The following is a 24590-nucleotide window of genomic DNA, read 5'->3' on the forward strand; positions in this document are numbered from 1 at the left end:
GGTGGAGCCTGGGGAGGAGGGAGGGGTGAGGGGCGGGGCCTAGGGAGGAGGGAGGGGGTGAGGGGCGGGGCCTGGGGAAGGAGGCGGGGCGAGTCGTTGGGAGGAGGTGAGAGGCGGGGCCAGGAGGGAAGAGGGGCGGGGCCGGGGAGGAGGGAGGGGAGAGGGGCGGGGCTTGCCCCACAGGGGCCGGAGGAGCTGTGGGGCAGGGGGAGCTGCATTGAAGGCCCAGCTATGGGGCAGGGGGAGCGGTGGGGCAGGCTCCAGCGACGGCGCAGGAAGGAGTCACAAGTTCCCAGACCCGAGTGTGGGGTTTATTAGCGGGTCCCGACCCCCCTGGGACGGCACCTTCTCCCGCCCCAGCCCCACAGCCGCTGAGGCCGGAGGCAGCGGGCCACCCAGGAGCACCCCATGGCCGTGCCAGGGGCCCCAGACCATCCCCCAGCTCAGCCCTGGCGGGTGCTGGCAGATCTCCACCCCGGCTCCCCTGCGCCCCCCTGCCAGCCCAGCCAGGCGAGGGGTGCCAGCAGCCACGCCCTTCCACCGGCCCCAGGAAACCGGGGACTTTTGGCAAAAAAGACAGCGAGAGGGACATTACGACCTTATCAAAGCCCTGGCCCCCGCGGCCACTCCCCAGCCCGTGTCCCCTTGGCAGCCCCCCTTCCCTCGCCCCTCTGGGACGGGGCACATAAGGCTGCTCGCTTCCTTTTCCCCGGGGTGCCGCGGGGGAAGCTGGGGGTGTGGGGCCCCTGTCCCCGCCGAGCCCCGTGCGGGAGCAGCTGGCTGCCCGCGGAGGAGGCCCCCGGGGGGGGCCACAGCACGACAGGCCCCACAGGGAGGGAGGGCAAAGCCCCCGCGGCCCCCCGGGAGCCCGACAGCAGCTACATGTTGAGAAAGGCGAAGGCTGACGGCTGACGGCTGCCCTCCGCCTCCATCTGCCTGGTCTGGGGCCGGGACAGCGTCCGCGGCTCTGTCGGCAGAGAGTCCGGGCAGAGCACCGCGCCGGGACGGGCCACCAGCTCCATGCCGGCAAAGAGGGACAGGCTGCGGGAGGGCGCACGGGTACCCGCCGTGTCCCCTGCCAGCCTGCTCACCGCCTCCCGCTCGCAGGGGCAGGCCGGCACCGCGGCACCGGGCTGCCCATGGGTCTCCGCTTCCACCCCCTGCTCCGTGCTGCAGGCCGGCACAGCCACGGGGAGCGGGGCTGCGCTCAGGGGGCTGAGGATGCTCTCGCCTGCCAGGGGTGGGATGTCCGTCAGCAGGTCCCCGGTGCACGGGGCCGAGCCCACAGCGAGGGCAGAGGGGTCTGGGTCTGGGCACGCGCTCTTCGGGGCAGGCTGGCCTCTGCAGAGAGCCTCGAACTGCCGCAGGATCTGGGAGGAGAAGAGTGGGACAGGCGGGAGTGAGAGCAGCATCGGGAAGGGGGCCCAGCCCCGGCACCTTTTCCCAGGCGCAGAGACTGTCCAGGGGATCAGCCCCGATGTCCCCTCCCAGGGCTCAGCCTGGTCTCCTGGGGAGGGAGCGTCACAGCCCCCAGGCTCCCCGCTCCTGGGAGAGGCAGACAGCTCCCACCCCTCTGGAACATGTACGGAACCACTCCCAAGAGCTGCGTGTCCCCAAGGACAGCAGACCAGTCCCCAGGAGCCCCCTGCCCCGGGGAGAGGGCACGGGGCCGTCCCAGGAATCACCTTCATTGCTCGGTTGGCGACGGGGCCGGGGCTGCCTTGGCTGAGCTGCTGCAGGTGCTGCCGAGTCACGGCAAAGATCTGGTCCAGGGAGAGCAGGTCGGAGCACATGAGGGAGGAGATGGCACACATGGACCTCTGCAGGGAGGAGAGCGCGGCTGAGCCCGGCACACAGAACAGGCGCTGAAAAACCCCGGCTCGGCAGCGCTTCTTCCCCCCGTCCCTCCACCCTGTGCGGCAGCACAGCCCAGGGCGGGCAGCACCGTAGGCACGTGCCGGTGGTGCACCAGGACTGCCCCGCGCTCACCATGCGGACACCGTCACTGGGGTCCTCCAGCGCCTGGCTGAGCAGCTCCAGCACCACCTCGCAGTTCAGCAGCCCGCACCTGGCCAAGGGGAAGGGGTTACGGCCGCGCCAGCTGCACGCAGCACCCCGAGCCCCGGGAGCCGGCTGGGAGCGGGCAGCCCTCCTGCCTGGCAGCGTTTCAGCCCCGGAGGCCTGGGCCAAGGCAGCCAGGGGGGTGAGAAGGGTTCAGGCTGCCCCTCGAAGCCCCTGCAGCGCTCCCCACCCGGCCCTGCAGCACCCACGGTCCCGGGGAGCGTCCGCCTTGGGCACTTACTCCTTGATGAAGTGCTGTGCTTCCTCCCTGGTGAGGAAGACCCTGGTGCCGCGGGTCAGCACGGACACCAGGCTCACCTCCCGCACGCAGTCGCCCAGGCTGTCAGCGTCCACCCTGCTCAGGGAGATGCCTCGGTGGGGACGGGCGCCAGCCCTGCTCCCTCCTGGGGTCCCAGCGCAGACCCCACCACCCTCCAGCGGGCAGGGACTCCCTCCCAAATCAGTTCCCCTGCCCGTGGCTCTGCCCACCCACGGGCTGCCCGGGCCAGGAGGCCAAATATGCCAGGAGGAATCCAGCCCAGCAGTGCCAGGGGACTGAAATTAACGGTGTGGAAAACGAGGGCACCGTTTCTGGAGACAGGGGAAGCATCTCAGAAGGTCCCGGGGGAAGGGCAGCCCCCTACGGCCCCGTTCTCACCTCTCGGCCACGTGGCTCAGCTCCCGACTGGCCCCAGAGTGGCTGTCGCTGCCCGATTTGCTGCAGGAGTCCGAGGTGCGGCTCAACTCGCCGTTCCCCTGCGAGGAGTCCTGGGAGCTGTGCCCACTGTCCGTCTCCTCCCAGCCGCCCCCGGCCAGCCCTGGCTGGTGGCTCACTGCAGAGGCAGCAGCAGTGAGGCGTTGACCCCCCAAACCAGCCCCCGAACCTCGCGGGGACCCCCGCCAGGCCCCCCAGCAGCTGGCGGCTGCCCCAGCCCAGCGGCGGGGAGCCCCTACCTCGGGTGCTGTGTGCTGCAGCAGCTGCTGGAGGCTTCACAGCCCCGGCCGGGCTCCTGGTGGGAGAGGGGGCCCTGACGGGCTGGTAGGCGTCCTCGTGGAGCTCCCTGCGGCGAGGCCGCGGCCCCTCCGGGGAGGGGAGCACAGCGTGGGCCACCGCTTCGGCCGCTCGCTGGATGGTGCTGAGCAGGGCTTCCCCCGTGGAAGCTGGGCAGAGGCCAGGGCATCAGGCGCTTCCCAGGGAGCCCAGCCCAGCCCCCAGGCACCCACCGCCTCGCAGGGTGTCATGAGGGGACGGCGGAGACCTGCCGGCAGAGAGGAGCGGCCCCGGCAGCCAGGCTCCAGTCCCTGTGAGGGACTTTTGGCTGGACAAGGGGAGCGAGGAATACCTGGGAGCTACTGGGACAGGCCCGGGGGCACGAGCTGACCTCCCATGTCCCTGTCACACCTCCCAGCAGGGAAGGACCTGGCAGAGCCCCCCGCTGCCAGCCCTGCAGCCGTGCCACCAGCCCCAGCACCCGTCAGACGGCCTGGGAAAGGGGAGAGCTGCACAAAGCAAAGGGTGCAGCACGGCTGAGCCACCCAGAAACACCCGCCAAGAGAGAAACGCCCGCCGAGAGAGCCGGCAAGCAGGTTACGCGTCTCTGGACGCTGGGAGCCTGGTCTAACCCCAGGCAGGACCCCCAGGGCTGGGGCATCGCGGTGTGCAGGCAGGGCAGTACTGAGCAGGGGACCCACGCAGGGTGAGGGGCAGCACCAGGCGAGGGCACAGCCAGGACTTACCGGAGCCGCTTTTCTCACTGCTGAAGCCAAATCCTTGCAAGGAGCCGCAGGGGCTGGGGCTGGAGCCCATGCCTGGGGGAGGCACAAGGCACATACAGAGGGAGCACAGGCGTTCGGGGTCACCCTCCACTACCGTTCCTCCCCCTTGCAAGCACAGGGGAGTGGGTGCCTGGGGCAAGCCGGGAGGAGCTGGGGTGCAGGGCAGGGCACTCACAGAACGCCTCAGAGTTCCCTAAGGGAACTCTGCTAAGAGCAGCCTGTCCCTCCATTCCCCCCAGCACATATTTCCCTCTGGCACAGTACCCTGCAGCCTGCTCTAGCCAGAGCTGCAGAACATCCTCAGCAAGCAGAGCCAGGACCCACAGTGGGACAGGGACAGCAGCCAGACCCCCGTCACCGGGGCCTGTGGCACCCTGCCCTCACCCCCAACAGCCTCCCTGGCCAGCAGACCCTCTACACACTCACAGCTCCAGCCAAAGGGACCGTCCCGGCGCTGCCAGCACGGCCCACGGGAGGTGACAGGGCCGTGAGGAGCCTGCGCTTACCTGCAGGAGGCAGGGGACGGGCAAGCAGCGCGTCAGGCTGGGCGAGCGGCGCATCCGAGAAGAGAACGCTGGCCAAGTCCTGCCGAGAGAGACGGGGGTGTGGGCAGAGAGCTGGGGAGCCGGGCACCTTGGCCTGGCCCTGAGGCCGGGGTGTGGGAGGCAGAGCTGCCCTGCGGCTCCAGGCAGGGCCCGAGCATTCCGCCCGGCACGGGGGGGAACAGGGCCGGCACTCACCTGCGCAGCCGCCCGGACCTTCTGGTTCAAGCTGTTGCCGTGGAGAGGGTCCGGGGGCCCAGCGAACACTGCAAGGCACAAGGTCGGGAGGGCTGGGGGACGTTCGGCCCCCAGGCACGAGGCAGGATGGGGCAGGACCCCGGCCCCGGCCCGTGCTCGGGCTCTGGAGCAGCCCCCGCAGGGAGGAGCCGCCCTGGGCTCTCCCCACAGCCAGGCTGGGCTCTCCAGCACCACGCGGGGCTGCTCCCCGCTCTCCTGCCCCAGCTCCCCCACTCCTTGCCCCGTTACCTGCTGCCTCCCGGATGAAGCAGGCGTTCCTCTTCAGCTGCAGGACGAACTGGGGGGAACCCTGGGCGCACGTGTGCAGCAGGATCTTCAGCACCTGCGGACGCAGGGCTCGGGGTGAGAAGACCAAGTCGCGGCAGCCCCGCCAGCCCCCGGCCCTGCGGCAATGCCCTCGCTCTGGCCCATCACCCCGGCCCCGGGGCCGCTCTGCGGCCAGGGGAGCCCCGCAGCAGCCGCCCCCGCTCACCGCCACCGGCCTACCTTCAGCTTGACGTGGCAGGAGTTGCTCTGCAGCCGGTTGAGGAGATACTCCAGGAGGCACTGGCTGCTGCCGGGCGACTCGTGGGAGATCTCTGGGGCGGGGGTTAGGGATCCTGCTCTCCCCACGGGACCGCAGCCCGGGCCGGGGGGCAGCAGCAGCCCCTCCCCCGGTTGCCAGCACCTCTCCCCCTCCGCCCCAGCCGCCCCCGCACCCACCCCGGCCCCCGCGGCCTGGAGCAGCCACGGGGACCACCCCCGGCCCCGGGCCCCTCCGCGCTCCCCGGAAGGATACTGGCGATCTCCTCGAACAGGTACCCGGGACAGGGGACGTCGTCGTCCGCCGTGCCCCTCAGCAGCACCGGCAGCTGGAGGAGGAGGGGGGGGGGACGGCGTGAGAGGGGCCGGGCCCTGCCCCGGGTGGGGCTGAGCCCCGGTGCAGACCCGGCCCCGGTGCAGACCCGGCCCCGCCGGCGCCGTGTAAGGCCGCTATAGAAGCCCCCCGCTACCCCGGTGAGCCCATACCACTGCACTGACATCACAGCCCTCGAAATAAGCGACGTCACAGCTATGACGTGAGAGTGGAAGGGCAGGGCGGGGGTGCCATGGCAAGGCCGAGGGGCCCGGGCTCTGACAGCAGGGGAGGTGGGAAGGTGCAGCGATGACATCACGGGTGGCGGGGTGACGTCACGTCCCCAGGCAGCCCCCCAGCCCCCACTCCCGCTCCCGCCCCGGCCCGGCCCGTACCCGGCTCAGGAAACTCAACCGGTCTCTCAGCGGCGCCGCCATGACACTCCCGGCGCCGGCCCTGCCCGGCCCGAAAGCGGCCTCGCGGCTCCGCCCCCCGGAAGACGCCACAGACCAATGAGAGTGCGAGACGCTGCCGCTCGACCAGTCATCGACGAGGGAGGGCGGAGCTTCGGGCGGAAGTGGCTCACAAGGTTGACGCCGGCGGCAAAAGGGCGGGAGACGGGAAGTAAACAACCGGCACCCCCGCCAATCAGAGCTGCCCGCGACGAGCGACCAATCAGCAGGGGCTCGGGAGGTGGATGCCCCCTGTGACCAATCCACGCTTGCGGCAGGCCAGCCCGGCCAACCCGAGAAGGCCGAGGGGACGACCTTCCGCCACTACCCAGTCAGAGAGCCAGCACACTTTGATAGGCGCACCGTCTCACCTATCGACGAGCCGGAGGGGGCGGGCGTCTGCCGGCGCCCAATGCGAGGGCGCGGCGCTTTGATGAGCGGGGCGGGCGGCCAATCGCGGCTGCTCCGCCATGGCGGCGCCCAGGCCGTGAGGCGGCGGCGGCGATGTCGGGTCGGGGCGTGTGGCTGCGGGCGCGGGCGCGGCTGCGGCGCTTCCCCGCGCTGCTGGCGGGCTGCGGGGAGCAGGTGGGGCCGCGGGCGGGGGCGGGGGGGGATCGGCTCCGGGGACGGGGGGACCCGGCGAGCCCGGCGTCCCGCTCCGGTTCCCTGTCGTTCCCCGCAGGCAGCTGCCTACGGCCGGTGCGTGGCCGCCGCGGCGGCCGGGACGGCGGAGCTGCGGCGGGACGCCTGCCTGGAGGAGTTCCGGGCGCTGCAGGACTGCTTCGCCCGGGCGGTAGGTCCCGGTCCCGGTCCCGGTCCCGGCGGGGGGAGCGGCCCCGGGCACGGCTCCGGCTCCGGGGCCCCGGCCCGGCCTGAACCGCGGCTCTTTGCAGGCGAAGGCGACGCCGAAGTGACCGCGGTGCCGGCGCCCCTCACCCCGCGCACCGGCCTGGAGACGCTGCAGGGAAATAAAACCGCTCCAACCCGACCCGGTTTGTCCTTGAAGTGCAGAAAAAAGAGCGAGGCGGGGCCGGGGGAAGCTGGCGGAGCCCCCGGCCGCTGCCCGGCCCTCGCCGCCGCACCTCGGGCCCGCGGTCGCTGCCAGGCTCCGGCAGCCGCCGGCCCCGGGGCTGCTGGAGGCCGCGGCCCGGCCCCGGCCAGCCCGGAGAGGCCACGGGAGAGGGGGCCCGGGCTGGCAGAGCGGAGAGCACGATCGCACCCGCTCTCTGGCCAGGAAGGAGCAGCCCCTTACGTGCGCTGCGCTTTAATCCGCGCTTCGCAGAGCCCTTTCCTCCTCTCTCCGGCTGCGGTCCCACATCCAGACCTGTTGCCCAGCTCCGTGCGAGCTCCAGCTTCGCTCAACAGCAAAATCTCCTGCAAGGCAGCAGGAACCGCGGCCCGAGGTGCCGAGCTCTGCGCGGGCTCCGGCAGAGGCGAGACAAGACGCCGGCTCCGGGACGGCAGAACCTCAGGGAAGAGCCGGGTGCAGGGCGCTTCGGGAAGGCAGCCCCATCCCTGCCGCCAGCTTCCGAGCGCTCCTGCCCTGGCAGCGGCTCTGCTGCAGCTGCTTGATCCCCTGAATGTCAAAGCAGGCGTTTTCCTCCCCAGGCCAGGCCCTGTGCGCGAGGGATCGTGGCAGCCTCCCCTCCTCTTCCCCAGCAGCAGGGAGGAGCAAACCTCAAAGAAAGCACAAAAGTCTCTTTTCCTTCGGCAACGAAGCTCCCTGCGGGTACGGAGCGAGGCGGACGCCGCTGCCCGCCCGGGCAGCCACAGCCCAGTGGCTGGTTAAGGCTTACCGATCTCTTTTTTTTTTTTTTTTAATTAAAAAAAAATAGGAGAATTCAGCTCAAAATGCTTCAGCTTATTTTATTGATCAGCTCGGCCTCCCCTCCGGGCTCTCCTGCCAAGCACTGCACCCCAGGACGAGCAGTCCCTGGCAGGCAGAGGTGATGCAGCTCCTGCCGGCTTCCAGCCCGGCTTGGGGGTGCCCAGGGCCCATGGCCCACGCCGTTCCCAGCCGCTGAGGAATGCCAGGAGCATCTTTGGTCCTTTGTGTTCACGCAGACAACTCAACACCAACAAACACGTGTCAGGGCTACAGGCGGGTCTGACCCCGCGGGGCAGGAGCCTGCCCTCACCCTGCCCTCGCCGCCCGACGCAGCCCAGGACAGACCCTGGCAGGCAGCAAAGGGGAAGAAGGGGCAGAGCCAGCCCCGGCTCCAGCTCCCTCTCGCTTTAGAAAGGCTGGTTGGTGCCGCAGGGGGCAAAGCCTGGACCTGTGTCCCCACTGCCGACTTGGAGACGTGCTCCAGAGCCTGCTGCCGTCCCTGTCCCGATAGACGCGCGCGGGGATGGCTGCAGAGCGGCTCCAGGGCTCCCGGCCGCGTTGCTTGTGCTTTAAGACAGCGTAATGGAGAAGCTCACTTGTACTATGGGGGGAGTCCTGAGGGTTAAGGCCGTGACAGTCACGGGGAATAGCGCGGGTGGTCCTCCTGAAGAAGTATGCCCAAGTCCGTGGCTGTTGCCGTGTGGCTCTGTGTCGTTTTAATGAGAAATTAAGACGACATCCTTCGAGCAACAGGCACACGTCCCAGGCAGGCGGCAGCAGAGATCCCGAGCGACCAGAACCGGTGTGACAGTCCCACGTGTCCGATAACCACCCACCCCTGGCTCTGCGAGGTCCCATCGGACACGAACTCGACGAGGCTAGTTTAGCAAAGACACTTTGAGATACGGATATAAAAACCACCACAGTGATGAGGTCTGTAGACTCCAGGCTGGGAAATTTCAGCCATTCTAGTGAGAGCTTTGGGATTTGATTTCTTACATTCGCAAGTCAGGATGTAAAAACAAAAAAAAAACCCAAAGGGATGAATCACTGTCTGGGAGCCTGAAACGAAGCAGGGCTCCCATAGAAGCTCTTCCCTTCCTCGCTCGTAAAATACATTTCCAGGGGCGGAGTCCCGACATCTACGGATGTAAAACACAGCGCGGAGGGGGGCTGGGAAGAGCACACAAAACAAACATGCTCCACCGAGTTACAGAGAGAAGAGGTAGGTATGCTTGAGCCAAGCCCCTGAGTCCGCCCTTCTAAGCCACGTCTTTTGTTCCTAAATTAGTCACCTCTTGCAGAAAAATCAAGCTGGTTTGGGGGAGGGGGCAGTCGGCAGCCCCCCGGGTTGAGCTTCATAATGCACTTTGGACAGGAGAAGTCAAGCTTGAAAGCACAGACGAGAGTTGAGCATCCGGGGAGGGTGGCGAGAGCAAAGCTCCGTGTTATTGCTAGTGTGTGGCCAATTAAATCCCTGGGAGTAGAGGCAGCACAACAGCAGCAGTTGTGCCCGTTTAAGGCAGCGTTTCTACTAAACTAGGTTCCTAAACCACAACTATCTCCTAAACATGCAAGACTAACAGCTCCCATTTCAAGAGAAACACCAAAGCCATTGGCTAAGCTGGTCCTCAGCTCATGACTTGATGCTTCTCCAGAATAAACCCTTTCCCAAGATCCCTGGTGTGATCCCTGGTTCCCCTCCTCCCGCAGCCCCAGACCTCTGCCCTGAGGCCCCGCACCGCCCGGGCGAAGGAACCCAAGGCAGGTGCCAGAGAAGCCTTTCCAAGCAGGCAGGGGAACCTCGCAGATGACCGCCTCGGGTCTGAAAGGGGAGTCGAGAGCCGGATGGAGAAGGCAATTCGATATGAATGAGATGTTGGAAAAGGTCCTTGAAAGCTGGCCTGGCAGGGAACCAAGGTAGATGGCAACCTCTGAAAGCCAGAGGACAGCGGGAGCTTTTCTTTCACGGTTGCCACCTCCTCGGCCACCTGCAAGCACACGCAGGGAGGTGCTACCGTCGCAGAGACTCGAGAAGCCCACGGTTCCCTGGACGGTGCTCACAGGGCCAAGGAGATCCCGTGGATCCAAGCACTGCGTCCAGCAAAGTGCTGCTGGCTTAGACCAACCACTGCCTGAGCCACGGTGGCCAAATAACCAGCTGGTTAACTTGAACCTTCCCTACAGAGCTCCTCGGCCTTGTGCCGGTGGCCAACACCCGCAGCCACCCACCGAGCACGACCACCCCGCTCACACGCTCCCGTCCGCCTGCGTCATCTGCTTGATCTGCCGGCTGTGGACCACCTGCTGAGCCCCCTCCGCAACTTGGTTTAATCGCGTCTCTAGAGCACTCCGGAGGTCGTTTACTTTCACATCTGGAAGGGGGTTCAGGCCAATGAAGACCCCCGCCCCCTGCGCAGCCTCCTCCTCCTCAGGAGGCAGCAGGTCCCGTCTCCTCCGGCGGAGGTCCAGGTCCGCCTGCAGTTTCAGGTCCCGGTTTGGTTTGACATCGTGGTCCAGCTTCTGGTCCCCCTGGGCAGCCGCCCCTCTCTCGGGCTTTTGGGCAGGAGCATTCTCAGGGCCCGGTTTCTTCTCAGCATCATTTGAGAGACCCCCATCCCCGTGCCTCTGCTTGCTCCGGAGACCTCCCTGCGGGTCCTGAGCCACGTCCACCACGTTCTCCCGAGGAGCTTCTTCCTTCGCCTCCCCTTTGCCAGCCAGGTCCCTCTGCAAGGCCTGCTGCCGCCTGCCAGCACCCTCGCCTCCCTCGGTGTCTGCACCTCTCTGACGCTCCCGTAGGTGCTGCTCGTTCTCTGCCATGTTCCTTTTACTGGAGGAGTCCAGCGCAACTGCCAGGTCTTTGGGCTCCACCTGACTCAGTGCTTTGGCTTTAAGGTCTATTCCTGAGTCTCTTTCCAGACTCTTTCCTGCTACTCCCTGAACTTTGGCAGCCCCCGGCTGTTCTCTTTGGATGGGAGCTGTAGCCACTTCCACGGCTTTCAGGGAATTCTTCTTCTCGTGGACTTCTCTTCCAGCTTTGGCTTCACGATCTCCTCCTAAATCCTCCGCCAAGGGCTTCTTTTCTAGGTGGTTTCTGGCTGCTGGAAGGTGTTGGGCATCCCCGTGAAGGGGATCCCAGTTCTCTGCGGGATTTTTAACAGCTCTGTCATCCTCCTGTGGCAGCACCTTCCGCTCCTTGGGAGGAACCCCAGGAATCTCACGCCTGTGCCCAGCCTCTTCCAGCTTTCCTGCAGTCCCCCTGCGCTGCTCTGCGGAGTCAGCAGGCTGCCGGCCCAGGCCCTGCGCAGGGTGCTCCAACAGCTCTTTGCTGAGCAGCTTTGCAGCAGCTTCTTGCTTAGCTCCCAGGCCCTCGTCCTCCTTGCTCTTGGAGAGAGGCACAGCGGGCTCCTGCTGCATTTCCACTGCAGAACAAAAACCGACATGTAAAAGCTTTTTCTTACCACAAGTGACAGATTCCCTTCTCCCGCCGCCACGTTCTGCATAACAGGGGACAGGAGAAGAGATCGCACCATCAACGGCCACACAGGAAAACGAGGAGAGCCAAGAGGGAGAGCGTTACCCCTGCGATCAGGTGCCGGGGATCCCCACCTCGGAGGTCAGGGTCAGACACAGGAATGGCTTTTGCAGAGTGGACTCTGCCGCATGCCAAAGGGACTCGGATCTCTCCCAACCTGACTTTAAAGCTGCTTTGAGCACTGATCAGCCCGTGGAGGGGTCACGCTCTTTGGCGATGTCCTTACCTTGCTTTGGCTTCTCCTCTCCTCCCTCCTCCTGCCTTTGCTGGTGGATCTCCTTGTGCTGCTCTTCAATTACAGCCAGCAGTTTTGCCTGCTGGTCAAGTAGCTGCTTCTGCTGTACCTGCTGTTCTTTGATCACCTGCAGCAGCACAGCATGATCAAGCAATTTCGCCTGCCCCGCTTCTAGAAAAGGGAAAAAATAAGAAAGAAAAAAAAAAAAACCATCACCCAAACCGCTCACTAATCATCCCTCAGCTGGAGGGGCTGCAGGGGCTTTCCTCGGCAGGAAGGTCCTACTCTGCAAACACCGCCCGTTCACCAGGAGCGAGGGAAGGACGCGGCACAGTTCTGCTGCTGGCGCTGACAGCGATCACGGCGGCACTGTTCCAGTGTACCTCCACCAAGGACGGCAGCCGAAAGCCCAGACTAGCAGCTCGCTAGCACACGTGCTAACACAGGACGCTGGCCTCCCTCCCAAGGGATCAGAACCAAGCTCCTGTCATTAACTGCTCAGGCAGAAGAGCCACGAGGAAGAGGTACAGGGGAGCAGGTCTGCCGGAGCCCCAGCGCATGGAAGGACAAGGCGGCTGCTTGGCACAGGAGCTGGAAGAAGACAGGACCGGCAGTCGGTCGAGAGCGAGGGGCTCGGCTGTCCAAGCGAGACAAGCTGCTCTTAAAGCTGCCTGCAGTGCCTGGGGAAGCCCTAGATCATCTCTTTGAATGCACTGCAAAGACTTCATCCCAGCTAAACTGAGCCCAGAAAGGCCACAAACAGCAAATGTGCAATCTTAGGAGGAACTGGAAGAAGTCAGCCAAGGCACGGCACCGGGAGCTGCCCTCAGAGGGAAACTACCCGCACGGTGGGATAAACCGACACGGAAACATCGACCCAACACGTGAGGTACAGACGCTGAGCTAGGTCTTTACCGGAGGCAAGTCCTGGGTTACAGCCAGGGTGATGAGAGGCTACTGTTGTCTCTTCTCCCAGCTTAGCAAAGTGAACATCTAGCCTGGCCCACAGCAGGAAAACACCCACCGAACAACCCTGCCAAAGATTTTGGCTTTGAACACGGTGAAAGGGCTGGGATCCCGAGGAGCAATCGAAGGTTTAACAGCCGAGTACTCCCGCATGCAACAGCGCAGGTGGTCAGGCAGGTCGAAACCACAGCGGCACAGAAAGTCAGCCCCACCTCCCGCCGAGCTGAGCCGCCGCCGCAATAAAGCTGAGCTCCCTGCGCCACGTAACAGGAGGAAATCCCTGCCCACCGGCCCTTCGCAGCCGCGAAGTCACACAAAACAGATGAGTGCATTTCGGGCCAAGCAGAAGTGACTCACATTGATTCACTCGCTGCAAGCGACACGTCACGCACAAACTATGAGTCTCAGGTCTGCACGGAAACGTTGCTGCCTTTTCTCTGCCCAGACAGACACCCAGACTTATCGTATCGTATCCGGAGAGTATGAACCTGTGTGTCGCTTGCCTCCCACGCCAACGAGCAGCGTTCCTCCGAAACTGAAGGTGTTTCTAGACTATTATGCCCCAAAGGAAATAATGTCAAAATTAATAGCCTGTAAAATGCCATTTAAATTAAAAAGGGATGCTGTCCAGGTTAATCCTTCTCCAGCACGCACTGCCTCCCCCTGTCCCGCTAATCACCCACAAGGTGATTACAGAGAAATATTTCCAGTTCACATTACAGCGCTATTAGCCAAGGGCCCCTGGAATTCCCCTTCCACTCCGTTTACAGAAAGCCGGGCCGCGAGGGCGAATTCGGTCGTTTCAAGAGAGCAATTGACTTCTCGAGATCTGTTTCTTTTTCGCACTTTGCTCAGAATAAACAATGAAAACAGAAGTCACTTCTACTATCTCGCTCTCCGAGCCTGCCAGGTCCCAGCTCGGTATGGGAATGTTTGGGTTGAACACGCAGCAGGCAAAGGTTTAATGCCAAATCAAAGCATTTCTCACCGAGAGCTCTGCAAACACGTGTAACTCCTGTATTTGTGCAGCACACCTCTTCTACACAAACAAAAGGCGACGCTATCTCCCGGCTCCTCCTTTGATCGCGGGGAAAGCAGGCCTCAGCCGGTGCTTTGGCTGGATTTTAACCGGCACTCTTCATAAAAAACATCTTAAACAATTACAAAATGAAAGTACTTGAGTTCACGCAGCCCAGGGCAGCTACAACTGGAGCGCTCGACAACGGTCCCGGCGAGGCAGCTGTTTGCAGAGAGCATCCACGGAGCTACGCGCCCACTGCCTCGCTCCTGCAATGCCTTTTCACCCCTTCCACCCTCTCCCAGCCTCCGGGTACGAAGCTCAGCTCCGGGCAGAACAAGCCCAGAGCACCTTTTGGTGACATCCTCATGGGAGAGCGTCCCCGGCAAGTCCCACACAGACTGAGATGGAAGACCCCACGGAAACTCATGGCCCTTCATCCTCCTTGAAATGTGAAGAGTCCTTATAGTCCATACCTGCCACTAGCTTTTTATGCTCAGTTTTTAAAGCCCCATTGCAATGCAGAATGGAAAGAAAATAGTTAGAAAACCAAGATGTAACCACCCAACAAAGAGGAGGGCGATATGCTCCCCAGGAGCTGCCATCGCTCAGCGGACCAAACGCCCATCCCCGTGGACCAGAGCACCTAAGGGGTGGCACGAAGGCAAAGAGCCACAGGACCCCAGCACGCACAGGCTGCGAGTCCGAGCTCAGGCTCCGATCCCTCTCACCAGGCAGAGGTCGAAGGCAGCGAGCTCAGCCTGAGGAAGGGCTCACCACGCAGTACCAGCACCGAGGCTCCGCAGAAGGAGCAGACGGGGCTTTGCCACCGCTCCCCGGCACGGCCGCATGCCCAGGTCTGCCCACGTGCTAAAGCCTGCGTCTGCCCCACGCCGCGAGGCTGTAGGGCGATGCCCGCCCGCCTCCCCGCCGTGCTGCCGGGTCCCCCCGTTTCACACCAGCCACACGGTTTCACTCCGGTCTCGCTCTCGCCGGGGCAGCACCGCCTGCGCTCGAGCCGCCGAAGCTGGGGAGCAGCCGGGCCCGGGTGCCAGCGTGACTCACGTCCTCGAGCGGCCCTGCCAGAGGCTGCGCCGTGGAACAGCCAGCCTGCGCCGGCGGCGTGAGCCCGCTGGAGACAGGCACCAATTGCTGCCGTCGCGGAGGTGACTACGGCCTAAAGCTATGTGCTAGCAAGAGCCAAGAACAGCACTGGCTGGCACAGCCCTTCTGCAGAGAGAAATCCTGCACTCGCAGCCCCGGCTCCCGGGGGGAGCTCAGCGCCTTCCCCTCCCCGCACACCCCAGGGATGCACGCTCACCCTCCAGCTTGCTCTCCACGTTCTCCTGTTGCTTCTCCTCGGTGTTTCGGGTATCCCTCGGCTCCAGCTGATCCACTCTGTCCGGGAGGGGCAGATCCTGCTTTTCACCTGCGGACAAACAGATCGACAGACCTTTGCAGTCAATAAGGACGCTCCAGCAGCAGATGTTCTCTAAAATGACTCCACATCGTGTTGTCTCTCCCTGCCTAAGCTGGCACAGTTTATATTCAACCCGATGACTGCAAGGGAAGTAATAAAAAAAAATATTTAACAATCTTATAGACTCGTGGCAGCGAGCCAGTGCTAACTACCTCAGCCAATTAAAATGCAAGAATGGTTCTAACTAGCTTTTAGACGGGCACTTAGCAATGTGTTACCTGTCAAGATCTCCCGGCTCCGTGTCCCCAGTGAGTTCAGAGACGCACAGGAACAGCATGGCACCTGACATTTAGTGGGCTAGCAAACAACTGTTTGACAGATATTATAGTAGCTGTCAAAGCCACCAGATTCCTCCTTTTCCCCAACAGCTGCTGAAGGGGCTGTGCACGCTCACATGCTAATCTCGTGAAATTAAAAGGAAACACTGGGATGTAGGTAGGAATAATCAAATTGCCCAGTCGCCGGGGCAGATTACAGGCCAAGAGGAGAGTTTGTTCAGATGAGCCGCCGTGGAGGGAGCTTACCGGGGTCACCTTCCTTCTCCACGGACTTCGCAGCCTCCTCTGCTTTCCTGGGGAGCTGGAGCTTTGATTTCTCCCTGTCACCTGCAGCCTCAGCTTTCTTCTCACCGTCCGGCACGGCAGCTTGCGCCTTGGCTTCCAGCACTTGTTTGTCTGGCTCCAGCTCTTTGTATGGCGGCCTGCCATCCTGCTGCACGATCACCTCCAGGACGTTCTTCGGATTCCTAACGGGCTCGTCAGTCCCTCCCCGCAGTTGGTTCCCAGCGATCGCTTCCTTCCCCTGTTTCGGGCCAAGTGCCTCTTTCTGGGGATTCAGCGCGGCTGGCTCCTCCAGCACTGGCTTGAGCAGACGGTCGTTGGCTCCACCAGGCGCAAGCTTGTTCTCGTCGGATTCCTCCCGCTCCCGCCCCATGTCCACGACCACTTCGTCGTGCGGGACAGGTGGCTCGTGGCGATGTGCTTCCCCCACGGGCAGAGCGATCCCTAGGGCGGACGACAGGCAGGGTTAGGGGGCTCTGGGAGAAAGTAACAGGCAGCAGGTTCGCAGCACACCCAGCACCCAGCTACCTGCTGCCCTTTTTCAGCCCTGCCTTTGCTTTCTCATCAGGAGGCTGCATTCCTAACAAGCCTCGAGAGCATCAAATACTAAATCACCTTCGGTCCACGAGGTAACGAGCAGAGATCAGGATCTTTATCTGAAATAGTCCTGCAACGTACACCTCGCAGCTCCAAAGCTGGCATCCTTTCCCCGGGTTCCTCATTACCTTGATCGGGACGGTCAAGCTGCACTTTCTCCTCCAGCTTTCCTCTCTCCTCCTCTCTCTTGGGTACCTCCATGGGCACCTTGATTTGTGGCTGCTCCATCTCCTCCTTCCGATCCACCAGCTTCGGTTTATCGCGGTCATCCTCCGGCTCCTCTACTGCCGGGTTCTGGTCTGCAAACACAGGACAGTTAATTGCAGGAGGTTACGCACGGCTGCGCCGTCAGTCCACCGGCAGGACCAAGGCAATTGCTGTATGTGCTGCGACCCCTTTTACCAACACAAGCGAGCAGCTATTTTCCCTCCAGCGTTGAGCGTGGAGGGGTTGGGGCTTTTGTCCTGGGGTCCTCTGGTTGTTTTCCCTACAGTGGCTTTTTATGGAGCTGCCGGCACAGAAGCCCAGGCCAGGCAGCGAGGCAGGGCCGGGGCAGAGCCGGCTGCTGCTGCGAGCCCATGCCGCCAGATGGTAGCATCCTCCCGGCTCCCCGGCACCGGACCCCCGAGCAGCGGGAGAAACCGAGGAGGGGTCTGGCCGCAGCCCCCCCATCGCCCTCCTGCTCCCACCTGCACTGGCCGCACACGGCAAAGTAGCTCCAAACCTCTGTTATTTCTTTTTTTTTTCTCCTTTTTGGGCACGAGCGTTTCCCCGGCTCTTTGAACGCTGCAAGGAGGATGGACGGGAGGGAGGGAGGGAGGAGAGCTGCGTGACCCCACGAAGGCACGGAGTTTTGAGGAGTGCGATTAAACAGGCGTCAGGGGAAACTCCCGAGGGAGATGGGGGACTCTCCCCATCTCTCCCTCGAAGAGATGGGATGTTTCTGGAAGACGCATCCCAGTCAAACCAGTTACAGAGTTCAGTGCTGGAGTAAACGTGGAATTCGTGGCACGTCCCATGGGATGGGGACGGTCCCTTCCGACCCCAGGGTGGCAAAAGACAACCCACACCATGAACAGAGAGTGAACTCTTCCTTAGAAGAGCAACAAAGGAGGAAATCTAATTGTTTCCCAGCACTGAAGTTGTTCTGCACATTTTTTTCCATCCAACAAACTCTGGAAAAAAAAAAAAAACCAAAAAAACTATCTTCTGCAAAAAAAAAATAAATTCCCAACTCTTTCCCCCATTTGCCCTCCCCCATGCGATTTCCTTTGGGGAATTAATTCTATAAACATCTTTCAATTTTCTCCTCCCCCTCCGCAGGGCTGGTGCGATTTATTACAAGATGAACTCATGGGAAAGAAGAGATTGCCACAACTTCAGCTGCGTGGGCCTTACCCAAGTAGGGGGGGGGACAACACACACCAAAAAAACCCGACAAAATAAGTACAAAATCCTGGCCCAGAGGGATCCGGGCCAGAAGGACCCAGCACCTCTCCAGAAACCTGGACTCTCTGGCCCAGAGCTCCGCACCCAGTTGAAGGGACGTGCGCCAGGGCTGGCCGGCTTTCAAAGTTGCTTTGGTTCGGGAATGACGGTGGGAGGGGAAAAGGACTCAGATTTTCTGAGAAACTCGAGTCTGGTACCCAAGGGTCCCTCTCTCCATTGAGGGACTTCCCAGGGTTCAGCAAGTCACGGCAGGACACTCCTCCTTTCAGGAAAAAAATGGCCTGCAGGAACCAGTGCCCAGCCCTGGACGGGGGCCCTGGGAAGCAGGAGGCTGAGGCTGGGGAGGGGAGCGCTCGGCACGGCTGCGGATGTTCCCAGCTAAATTCTGGCCTCGCAGCAAAAAATTATTTACTCTATTGGAGGAAAGTTTTTCGTTAATTGGTTCATGAAGCCGGGAGATGGCTGCATTTGGAGAAGGCTGCGACGCATCTGAAACCAGAGGATCCAGAGAACCGCACCGCAGGCAGAGCCGTTCCCACGGCAGAAGGGAACGACGACCCGAGGCTGCCGTGCAGCAAGATGATGTTCCAGAGGGGAAACAGAAAGGAAGGGAGGGGGGAGCTTTCCGTACAAGCGGGAAATGGAGGAGCTAAAACCAGAACTAGCCCTGCGTGCACGGCAGGGTTTGGCCAGAGGACCCTGCAGCAGGTGAAACCCCCCCGGGCCACGGGCACGACCAAGGGGCTGGGGGAGGCCCCGCTGCTGGGAGAAGCATCAACCGTAAATCAAGAGGCGGCCGCATGTTCCCCATTCTGCAAACAATGCAAGAAAAGACCAAAACACAAACAAAACACAAACAAAAATACAAGTCTCCATGCCATAGTAAGACAAAGTTGCCTCCAAGCCGTCATTTGCTCAGCAGGAAACAAAATTAAGTTCATCATCAGGGCGTGAATTAACAACCTCTCACGCTGCATGGAAATCTATAAGGGGCTATATGTGGTTTGCAGAGAACAATTTTGCTCAGGATGTGTAATAATCGCTCTAACTGTCTAGTCGCCCTCCAGGTCCCTTTGGAGAGCGTTACAGTAATGCTGCGCCTCTTAATCTTTTATGAGTGGCGTTGGACTTTACAGGCAAGGGCTGAGAGGCTGTAAAAGCTTTTTGGCTTACAACAACAGGACCTGGGCATTAAGGCAGCACCAGGAGGGTTTGCTTTGCCTTGGCGCAGGCCCTGCTGCCGGCGGGTCCTGCCGAGCCGCCCCAGCTCACGATGCTCTTCAGCAGCTCCTCTCTCACACTTACAGGGCGGCGAAGGGAAGCCAGGGCTTTCTGCAACTGATTTGTGTGTGTGCGTGTGCGCGCGTATGTGTTGTGGTTTGCCAACAGCCTCTCTAGGCTGCAATAAAATTTCATGATTAGCAACCTAAAAGCTTCCCTTCCCCCCCCGGCTCCTGGTTCGGAGAGTAGCAATGGTCCCAGAAAGGCATTAAATCCCTCCTCACATGGTTTTCCTATCGCTCTCGTCCACCGCGGCAATGACCGTAGCCGAAAGCTGTGTCCGCACCCCCCGCTCTCGGCAGGGGCAGCGAGACGGGCCCTGCTGCGCTCCCCCTGAGCCGAGGGGGATCCAGCAAAGGGACCGGGGGAGCCCCAGGGACGGCACAGGCAGTTCGAGGAGACACCACCCTCTCCGCACTGCTGAGCGATGCCCGGAGCATCGGCCAAGGACCAACGAGGGACAATGGGGTTCAGGATCCGCTCGTGCCAGTCCAGCTCCAGACTCGCTTAAATCGCTTCAGCGCAGTGAAACGGAGCCAGATCCACGAGCTCGTGCTAAGGAAAACGAAGAAGAACAAGCGGGGCAGAAGGATGGGGGCAAACCGCTGCCCCCAAACGTGCCGAGCAGCCCTGCACCCCGAGCAGGGCAGGGACAAGCCCTGCCCGGGGAGTCCCGCGCAGCCCCCCCTCCCCCTGAAACGGTTACAGATTTCACAAGGTTATCGAATGGCATCACTGAAATTAGTTCACAGTTGTCTCCTGACGCACCAGCAGTAAAAACGAACCCAAATTACAAGAGGCTGATAGTTCCTTTTCTGTGTCACAGGCACTATTAAAAGCTCGCTCGCACAAAGCACCAGGGAGAGCTGCAGCAGAGTCAAGCTGTTCCTGCAGCTATTAGGAGCTGTGCATAATCCACGTTTCACACATGTTCAGGGCTGCTCTGGCTAATAACGCCGGCGGGGACGCAGCCTCCAGCCAGGCAGGTCTCTTTTTCGGGGGCAAACACCCAGATGCAGCGCAGAGACGGAGGAGCCCTCGGCATCGTGCCCTGCCGCACACCGGCAGCCAGCGGAGAAGCCAAACGCAGACCCGAGTTTCTCCCAAGTCCATGTAACGCAGACCACCACATCCAGGAGGACACGTGGGACGGACGGAGAAGGGTCCCCAGCACGCGGGCTCCCCGGAGCGCCGGGGAAAGGGCGCTCTTGCATCAGGAACGTGAATCAGGTCTTTGTTACCCGATATTGCACAACGCCAGGGAAAGAAAATGAAGCAGCAATGATCAAGTAAGGAGCTGAAAAATATTACAAAATCTTAATCCACCCCATGAGACCCCCTAGGGTGCTTTCAAATACAGAGAGAAATTGCCTAATTAGCTTTTTTTTTTTTAAAATGGATAATTGCCTTCATGAGCTTTCACAGGCAGCTTAGCAACCTTTTAACATACGCGCACACGCTGCATGGAGCAGCAGAACGTTTCTGAAAGGGGTTTTATACCTTTCCCGAAGAGCTGCTGACAGTAAACCTCAAGCAATACAGGCAGGGGCTGTAATGGGCACTTGGGTGTCGTTAGTAAAAACACTATTCAGAGTTCGCTGGTCAATACGTGTTCACATAAAAGGGCAATGTTCTAATATTCATAATCCCAGGGCCCACAGGGCAGGGTTTTAATGAAAGTCTGTACAGTTCTGGTCTCCACAACATCAAAGAGGCCAATAAAACTCCTCTCACATGCTGACAGGCAAAAGTCAGACGGTGAAGGCAGGACTGGGAAAAGGCCCCGCGCAGCCCCCGGGTTTGCCTCGGCCAGGCAGCTCCCGGCCGGGGGGGTGCGGGGAAGGGGGCCAAGCACCCACCGCTGGTCCCCGAGGAGAAGCCGTGTGTTTCTGCTAAAGCCCCGTGCGAGGAATACGAACCAGATGTGCGCCGGCGAGGGCACCCAGGTGATGCGGGGCAGCCCGCATCCTGCACGCCCCTTGAATGACAGGATGCAGCTGCTGCGGCGTTTTCCAGGCTTCTGCCTCTGCAAAACAAGCCGGGCGAGGACGAGGGGGGAGCTGCTGGGGGGAAGAAGGGCACCATTTAATGCCTCTCATTGCTAGTCAAGCCGACATCCCGCGGAGGCACAGGGAGGCACGGATCCAAGGCGCGGGGCGGTTTGCGGCGGCAGAGCGGGACCGTGGCTCTCCCGGGGCAGCCCCGTGTCCACCCGCCGCCGCTCCCCCAGCGCCGTCCGCCCTGCGAGGTCCTTGTCCCCGGGGATGGGGTGCCCAGGCCAGGCTCCGCTCCCTGGGGCAGAGCCAGCAGCCCCCCGCTACGAAAGGGACCACATGGGGCTCGGAGGGCAGCTGAGCTCTCCCTGGGCAGACGCCCGTCAGCGCGTTAGGAGCTGCACGGCTCCTCCCCGGGAAGTTTACGAACCAAGAGCACTCAAACCGTCTTCCTCCCAGGTAGGATTATTTAATCCAGCAGCAAGTACCACGCAATAAGGGCTAATGCTGACGAGCTGTGGGCACACGCAGTGGGTATGGCAGGGCGACCGACAAGTCGCTGCGCTCCACGACGATTAGACGCAGGCGTCCTGCTCTGCCGCCCTGGCTCCCGCGGAGAAGAAGTGGAGAAGGGATTTAGCAAACTCCAGCGGACACCATCTTTTATGGGACTTTTTTTATTTTCCCAGTCACAAGAACACGTGTCATTAGCGACTCCTCCTGAAACGAGCAGCTGTTCTTTGGCCATTACTGCTCCAAAATTAACCAAGACGGAAGAATTCAATTGCATCCCTCCTCCCAGCCCTGCTGAGTGTGCACGATTAAGGGATTGAGAGCATCTTTTGCTCAGAGTTCACGGGCATCCCAGTGCCTGAGAAGGCACGCACGCCTCGGGTGAACCATGAGCACAAACGCATAAAACCCCACCGCTGCCAGGGACGGAGCAACCCAGGAGTGAATGTTATCAGCGGCAGCACCGGTGTCTCGGAGACACTCAAAGCTGCTCGGCAGGAACACAGCCAACAACCAGGAGGGAGGATAATCTCCAGAAGAGACAGCCCCTTTCTCGCTTCCGTTCTCAATCTCTGCGAGGATATTTCAAGGCCCCCCAAAGAACAAAAAAAACAAAAAACAAAAAACCAAGCACGAGCAGAACCAAACAAAAATAAAATAAAGAAACAGGACACAGCCACAGATGAGGGGCAGCGCGGGGTCAGGCGACACCTGCTAGCCATGGCCTTGCAAGGCAAGCCTGCAGCTGGGGAAGGGAGGGATCGGCCGTAATTCTATCAACGGCCACAGTAAACAAATAATAAATAATGTGAACCAGTAAACAAAGCTGAGACATAATCACAGGCTTTGTCAGAGCTAAAACCGAATCCAAATTTATATCCTCACAACTAAAAAAAGTCAGTGCCCATAAATTTACATACCTTTGAGCGCAATGAATGGCTTGTTATTGGAACTGCGGACAATGCGCTGGCAGACACGGTGAAAGCAGCCCTGTTCGGCCACTCGCACCCCTCGTACAGGTGGCCAGCGTGGAGCCGTCGCTGGGCTGTGCTCACAGAGCTGCATTTATTACCCCAAACGGGGAGACCCGTGCTCTGTCCTTACAGGGGACCCCAGCCCCGCACCCTACCTTTCCTTTCCCAAAAGAACAACTCCCACAGGGTACCACCGGGGCTCACACCAGGCTTTTCCAGAAGGCAAAACTGCAGCCTTTCTTGGGAAAAGTCCCCAGGATGCTGTGAAGATGCCCAGAGCTGGCTGGAAAAGACCCTGCTTCCACCACACTTTTTTAAAAAATATATAGTTTTTTGAAGAGGTGGAGCTGGGAGCAGGGCTGGGAAGCACAACTCAAGCAGACACATACCTGGGATTTTGACTGAATCCTGGCCAATTCTGTTCTCCTCTCCGTCCAGGCGCTCCAAGTCCACCGCTTCTGTCTTCACAGGGGCGTCCTCCGTTGCAGACAAGGTGGTATACGTACTAATAACCAGTATTCCCAGGCCAATCCACAGTATAATCTGCACAATGTGCCAGAGCTTCAGTTAGCACAGCAAAACAAACGGGACTGCTCTGTACAGCATTCTTCATGCAAACAGTGTCTCCAAACAATTCAAAGCTCAGTGCAATTACACATGTCAATAAGAGGGAGAGAAGAGGAGAGAAATTTAAGAGGCAAAAAAGAAAAAATAGTAGTTTTTGGCTGAGGTTTGTATTTGGATGTAGAGACATAGGAATGAGAGTTTCAGATGCTGGAAGCTGTTGAAAAGGCAACTCCTGTATCAGAAGGGCTCAAAAGCAAGTGGACAGGATGTAAGGACAGAAAAATGCACGTGGCAGACGAGTCCAGCTGCAAAGACTCATTCCCTGGTATTTCCAGCAGCTACATTAGAACACCATGAAATCAGGTCTGGCTGAGAACAGAGGTGCCCAACCTGTTTACAGCCTAGAAAAGTTTCTAGGGAGCTGTTTAAAAATTCTTATTTTTGAAAGCAAGGATAAGATGTCCACACACAAGTCCTGGTGGCCAGTGCTCAAGAAGCTGACAAGAACTCACTCACCGATTTCCAGAAAGCTGGGACCAAATAGAATAAAAATAGATGGAATCTGGAGCCTGTGGAGGGAAGGGCTCTATGAATTTCCCTAGCTCAAAAAGGAGAAAGTGATCACCACCAAAAAAACCATTTCTGAAGCTTATTACCTAATGATAAATGGATCTAAAAGGATCTAATTCCACATGAGCCATAAGAAAGAATAAAAAACTCTCTGCACAATAAAAAACAAATCTCTGGGAACACTGGCACTTCACGGGATAACTCGAGAAGGACAAGCAAGACAATGCCCAACAGCAAGAGGGGCAGAGGAACGTCTGCCGTGTTCGGTGCCAGGGCTGCCAAACGCCTGCCCTGCTCCTCCAGACGAGAGCGGTACCAGTTCAAAGAGCCAAGCGGATGGATTGCTGGCCGACAACACTGACTGGGGAGATTTAATTAAGCTCTAATATATTATTTTTACCTACTTAATTGTTGCAATTGTCACAATAAGGGCTTCTCGTGGAACCTGGTTTGCATGTCAACGCATCAACGGCGCTGTGAACGACTGGTAGGAGAAAGTCAGCAAGAGTTTGTGCTGAAGGAAGCAGGCAAAGAAGCAGCACCCTCTGCTAGAAACGCGGGTCTCCCCACAAGCTCCTTTTCACAACAGACCATGGAAGCAACAGAAACCATCACATGCAAAACAGAAAATGCCTCTGCAATGCTGGGAAGCTGAAAGTTTGCAGCAAATTGGTATTTATGATGCAGCAATTCCCCCCCCTCTTCTTTTTTAAATACATTCAGCTCTCTGAAACGCCAGGGATCTGGTTTATTTCTGCGGCTCTGCATATGGCAGCAAAGGTTCCAAGACAATGCTGCAAACTGCATCTTTTCTTTGCACCTCGCAGCCGCCCTGCACAACGCTCGGAGCTTGCGGGCAGCACGCCGCTGCTTCTCCTCTGCTTTTTGCCAGCTCCCATCCCCACCCCTGCTGCGTGCGTGCTGGCTGCAGGCTGCTGCGGAGAGGACACCGCTCTTTCTACCCCACGTCTAACAAGAACAACTGGCTATGCGTGCTTCACGAGGCAATCGTAAAAAAGTCTCAATCTGCAAAGGAAAAATGCTGCTTTGGTACACGATCTTCTTGCTGTCCAGTAGGAACCACGCAAGCTGCCCAGCC

At 60.3% G+C, this 24590-nt stretch overlaps 3 protein-coding genes across 6 annotated transcripts in view; 1 reads left to right on the top strand and 2 right to left on the bottom strand.

Annotated features, from left to right (window-relative positions):
• Positions 1–274: 274 nt before the first annotated feature.
• Positions 275–6100, bottom strand: TEPSIN (TEPSIN adaptor related protein complex 4 accessory protein). Its single transcript, XM_072881167.1, has 13 exons — positions 5868–6100; positions 5416–5488; positions 5124–5215; positions 4866–4959; positions 4578–4645; positions 4344–4422; positions 3799–3870; positions 3016–3222; positions 2720–2894; positions 2303–2416; positions 1990–2068; positions 1686–1820; positions 275–1370 (listed from the first exon to the last, which is right to left on the bottom strand). The coding sequence occupies exons 1-13, from the start codon at positions 5907–5909 to the stop codon at positions 879–881; spliced, it is 1722 nt and encodes a 573-aa protein (XP_072737268.1). The 5' UTR covers positions 5910–6100; the 3' UTR covers positions 275–878.
• Positions 6101–6354: 254 nt separating this feature from the next.
• On the top strand, positions 6355–7770 carry NDUFAF8 (NADH:ubiquinone oxidoreductase complex assembly factor 8). Its single transcript, XM_072881168.1, has 3 exons — positions 6355–6509; positions 6607–6717; positions 6818–7770. The coding sequence occupies exons 1-3, from the start codon at positions 6429–6431 to the stop codon at positions 6836–6838; spliced, it is 213 nt and encodes a 70-aa protein (XP_072737269.1). The 5' UTR covers positions 6355–6428; the 3' UTR covers positions 6839–7770.
• SLC38A10 (solute carrier family 38 member 10) overlaps positions 7771–24590 on the bottom strand; it is a 38673-nt gene continuing 21853 nt past the window's right edge. For 2 of the 4 annotated variants that reach the window (XM_072881166.1, XM_072881163.1), the window contains 7 exons: positions 22744–22897; positions 20793–20936; positions 16272–16442; positions 15511–15990; positions 14828–14935; positions 11514–11693; positions 7771–11174 (listed from right to left, as the gene is read on the bottom strand). In XM_072881166.1, the coding sequence (XP_072737267.1) occupies positions 10003–11174; positions 11514–11693; positions 14828–14935; positions 15511–15990; positions 16272–16442; positions 20793–20936; positions 22744–22897 (2409 nt within the window). In that variant the 3' untranslated portion in view covers positions 7771–10002. The remainder of the gene's footprint in view (positions 11175–11513; positions 11694–14827; positions 14936–15510; positions 15991–16271; positions 16443–20792; positions 20937–22743; positions 22898–24590) is intronic. The other 2 variants (XM_072881164.1, XM_072881165.1) reach the window with 2 other exon arrangements.

The sequence above is a fragment of the Ciconia boyciana genome, chromosome 16, assembly GCF_034638445.1.
Source record: "Ciconia boyciana chromosome 16, ASM3463844v1, whole genome shotgun sequence".
Classification (NCBI taxonomy): Eukaryota; Metazoa; Chordata; class Aves; order Ciconiiformes; family Ciconiidae; genus Ciconia; species Ciconia boyciana.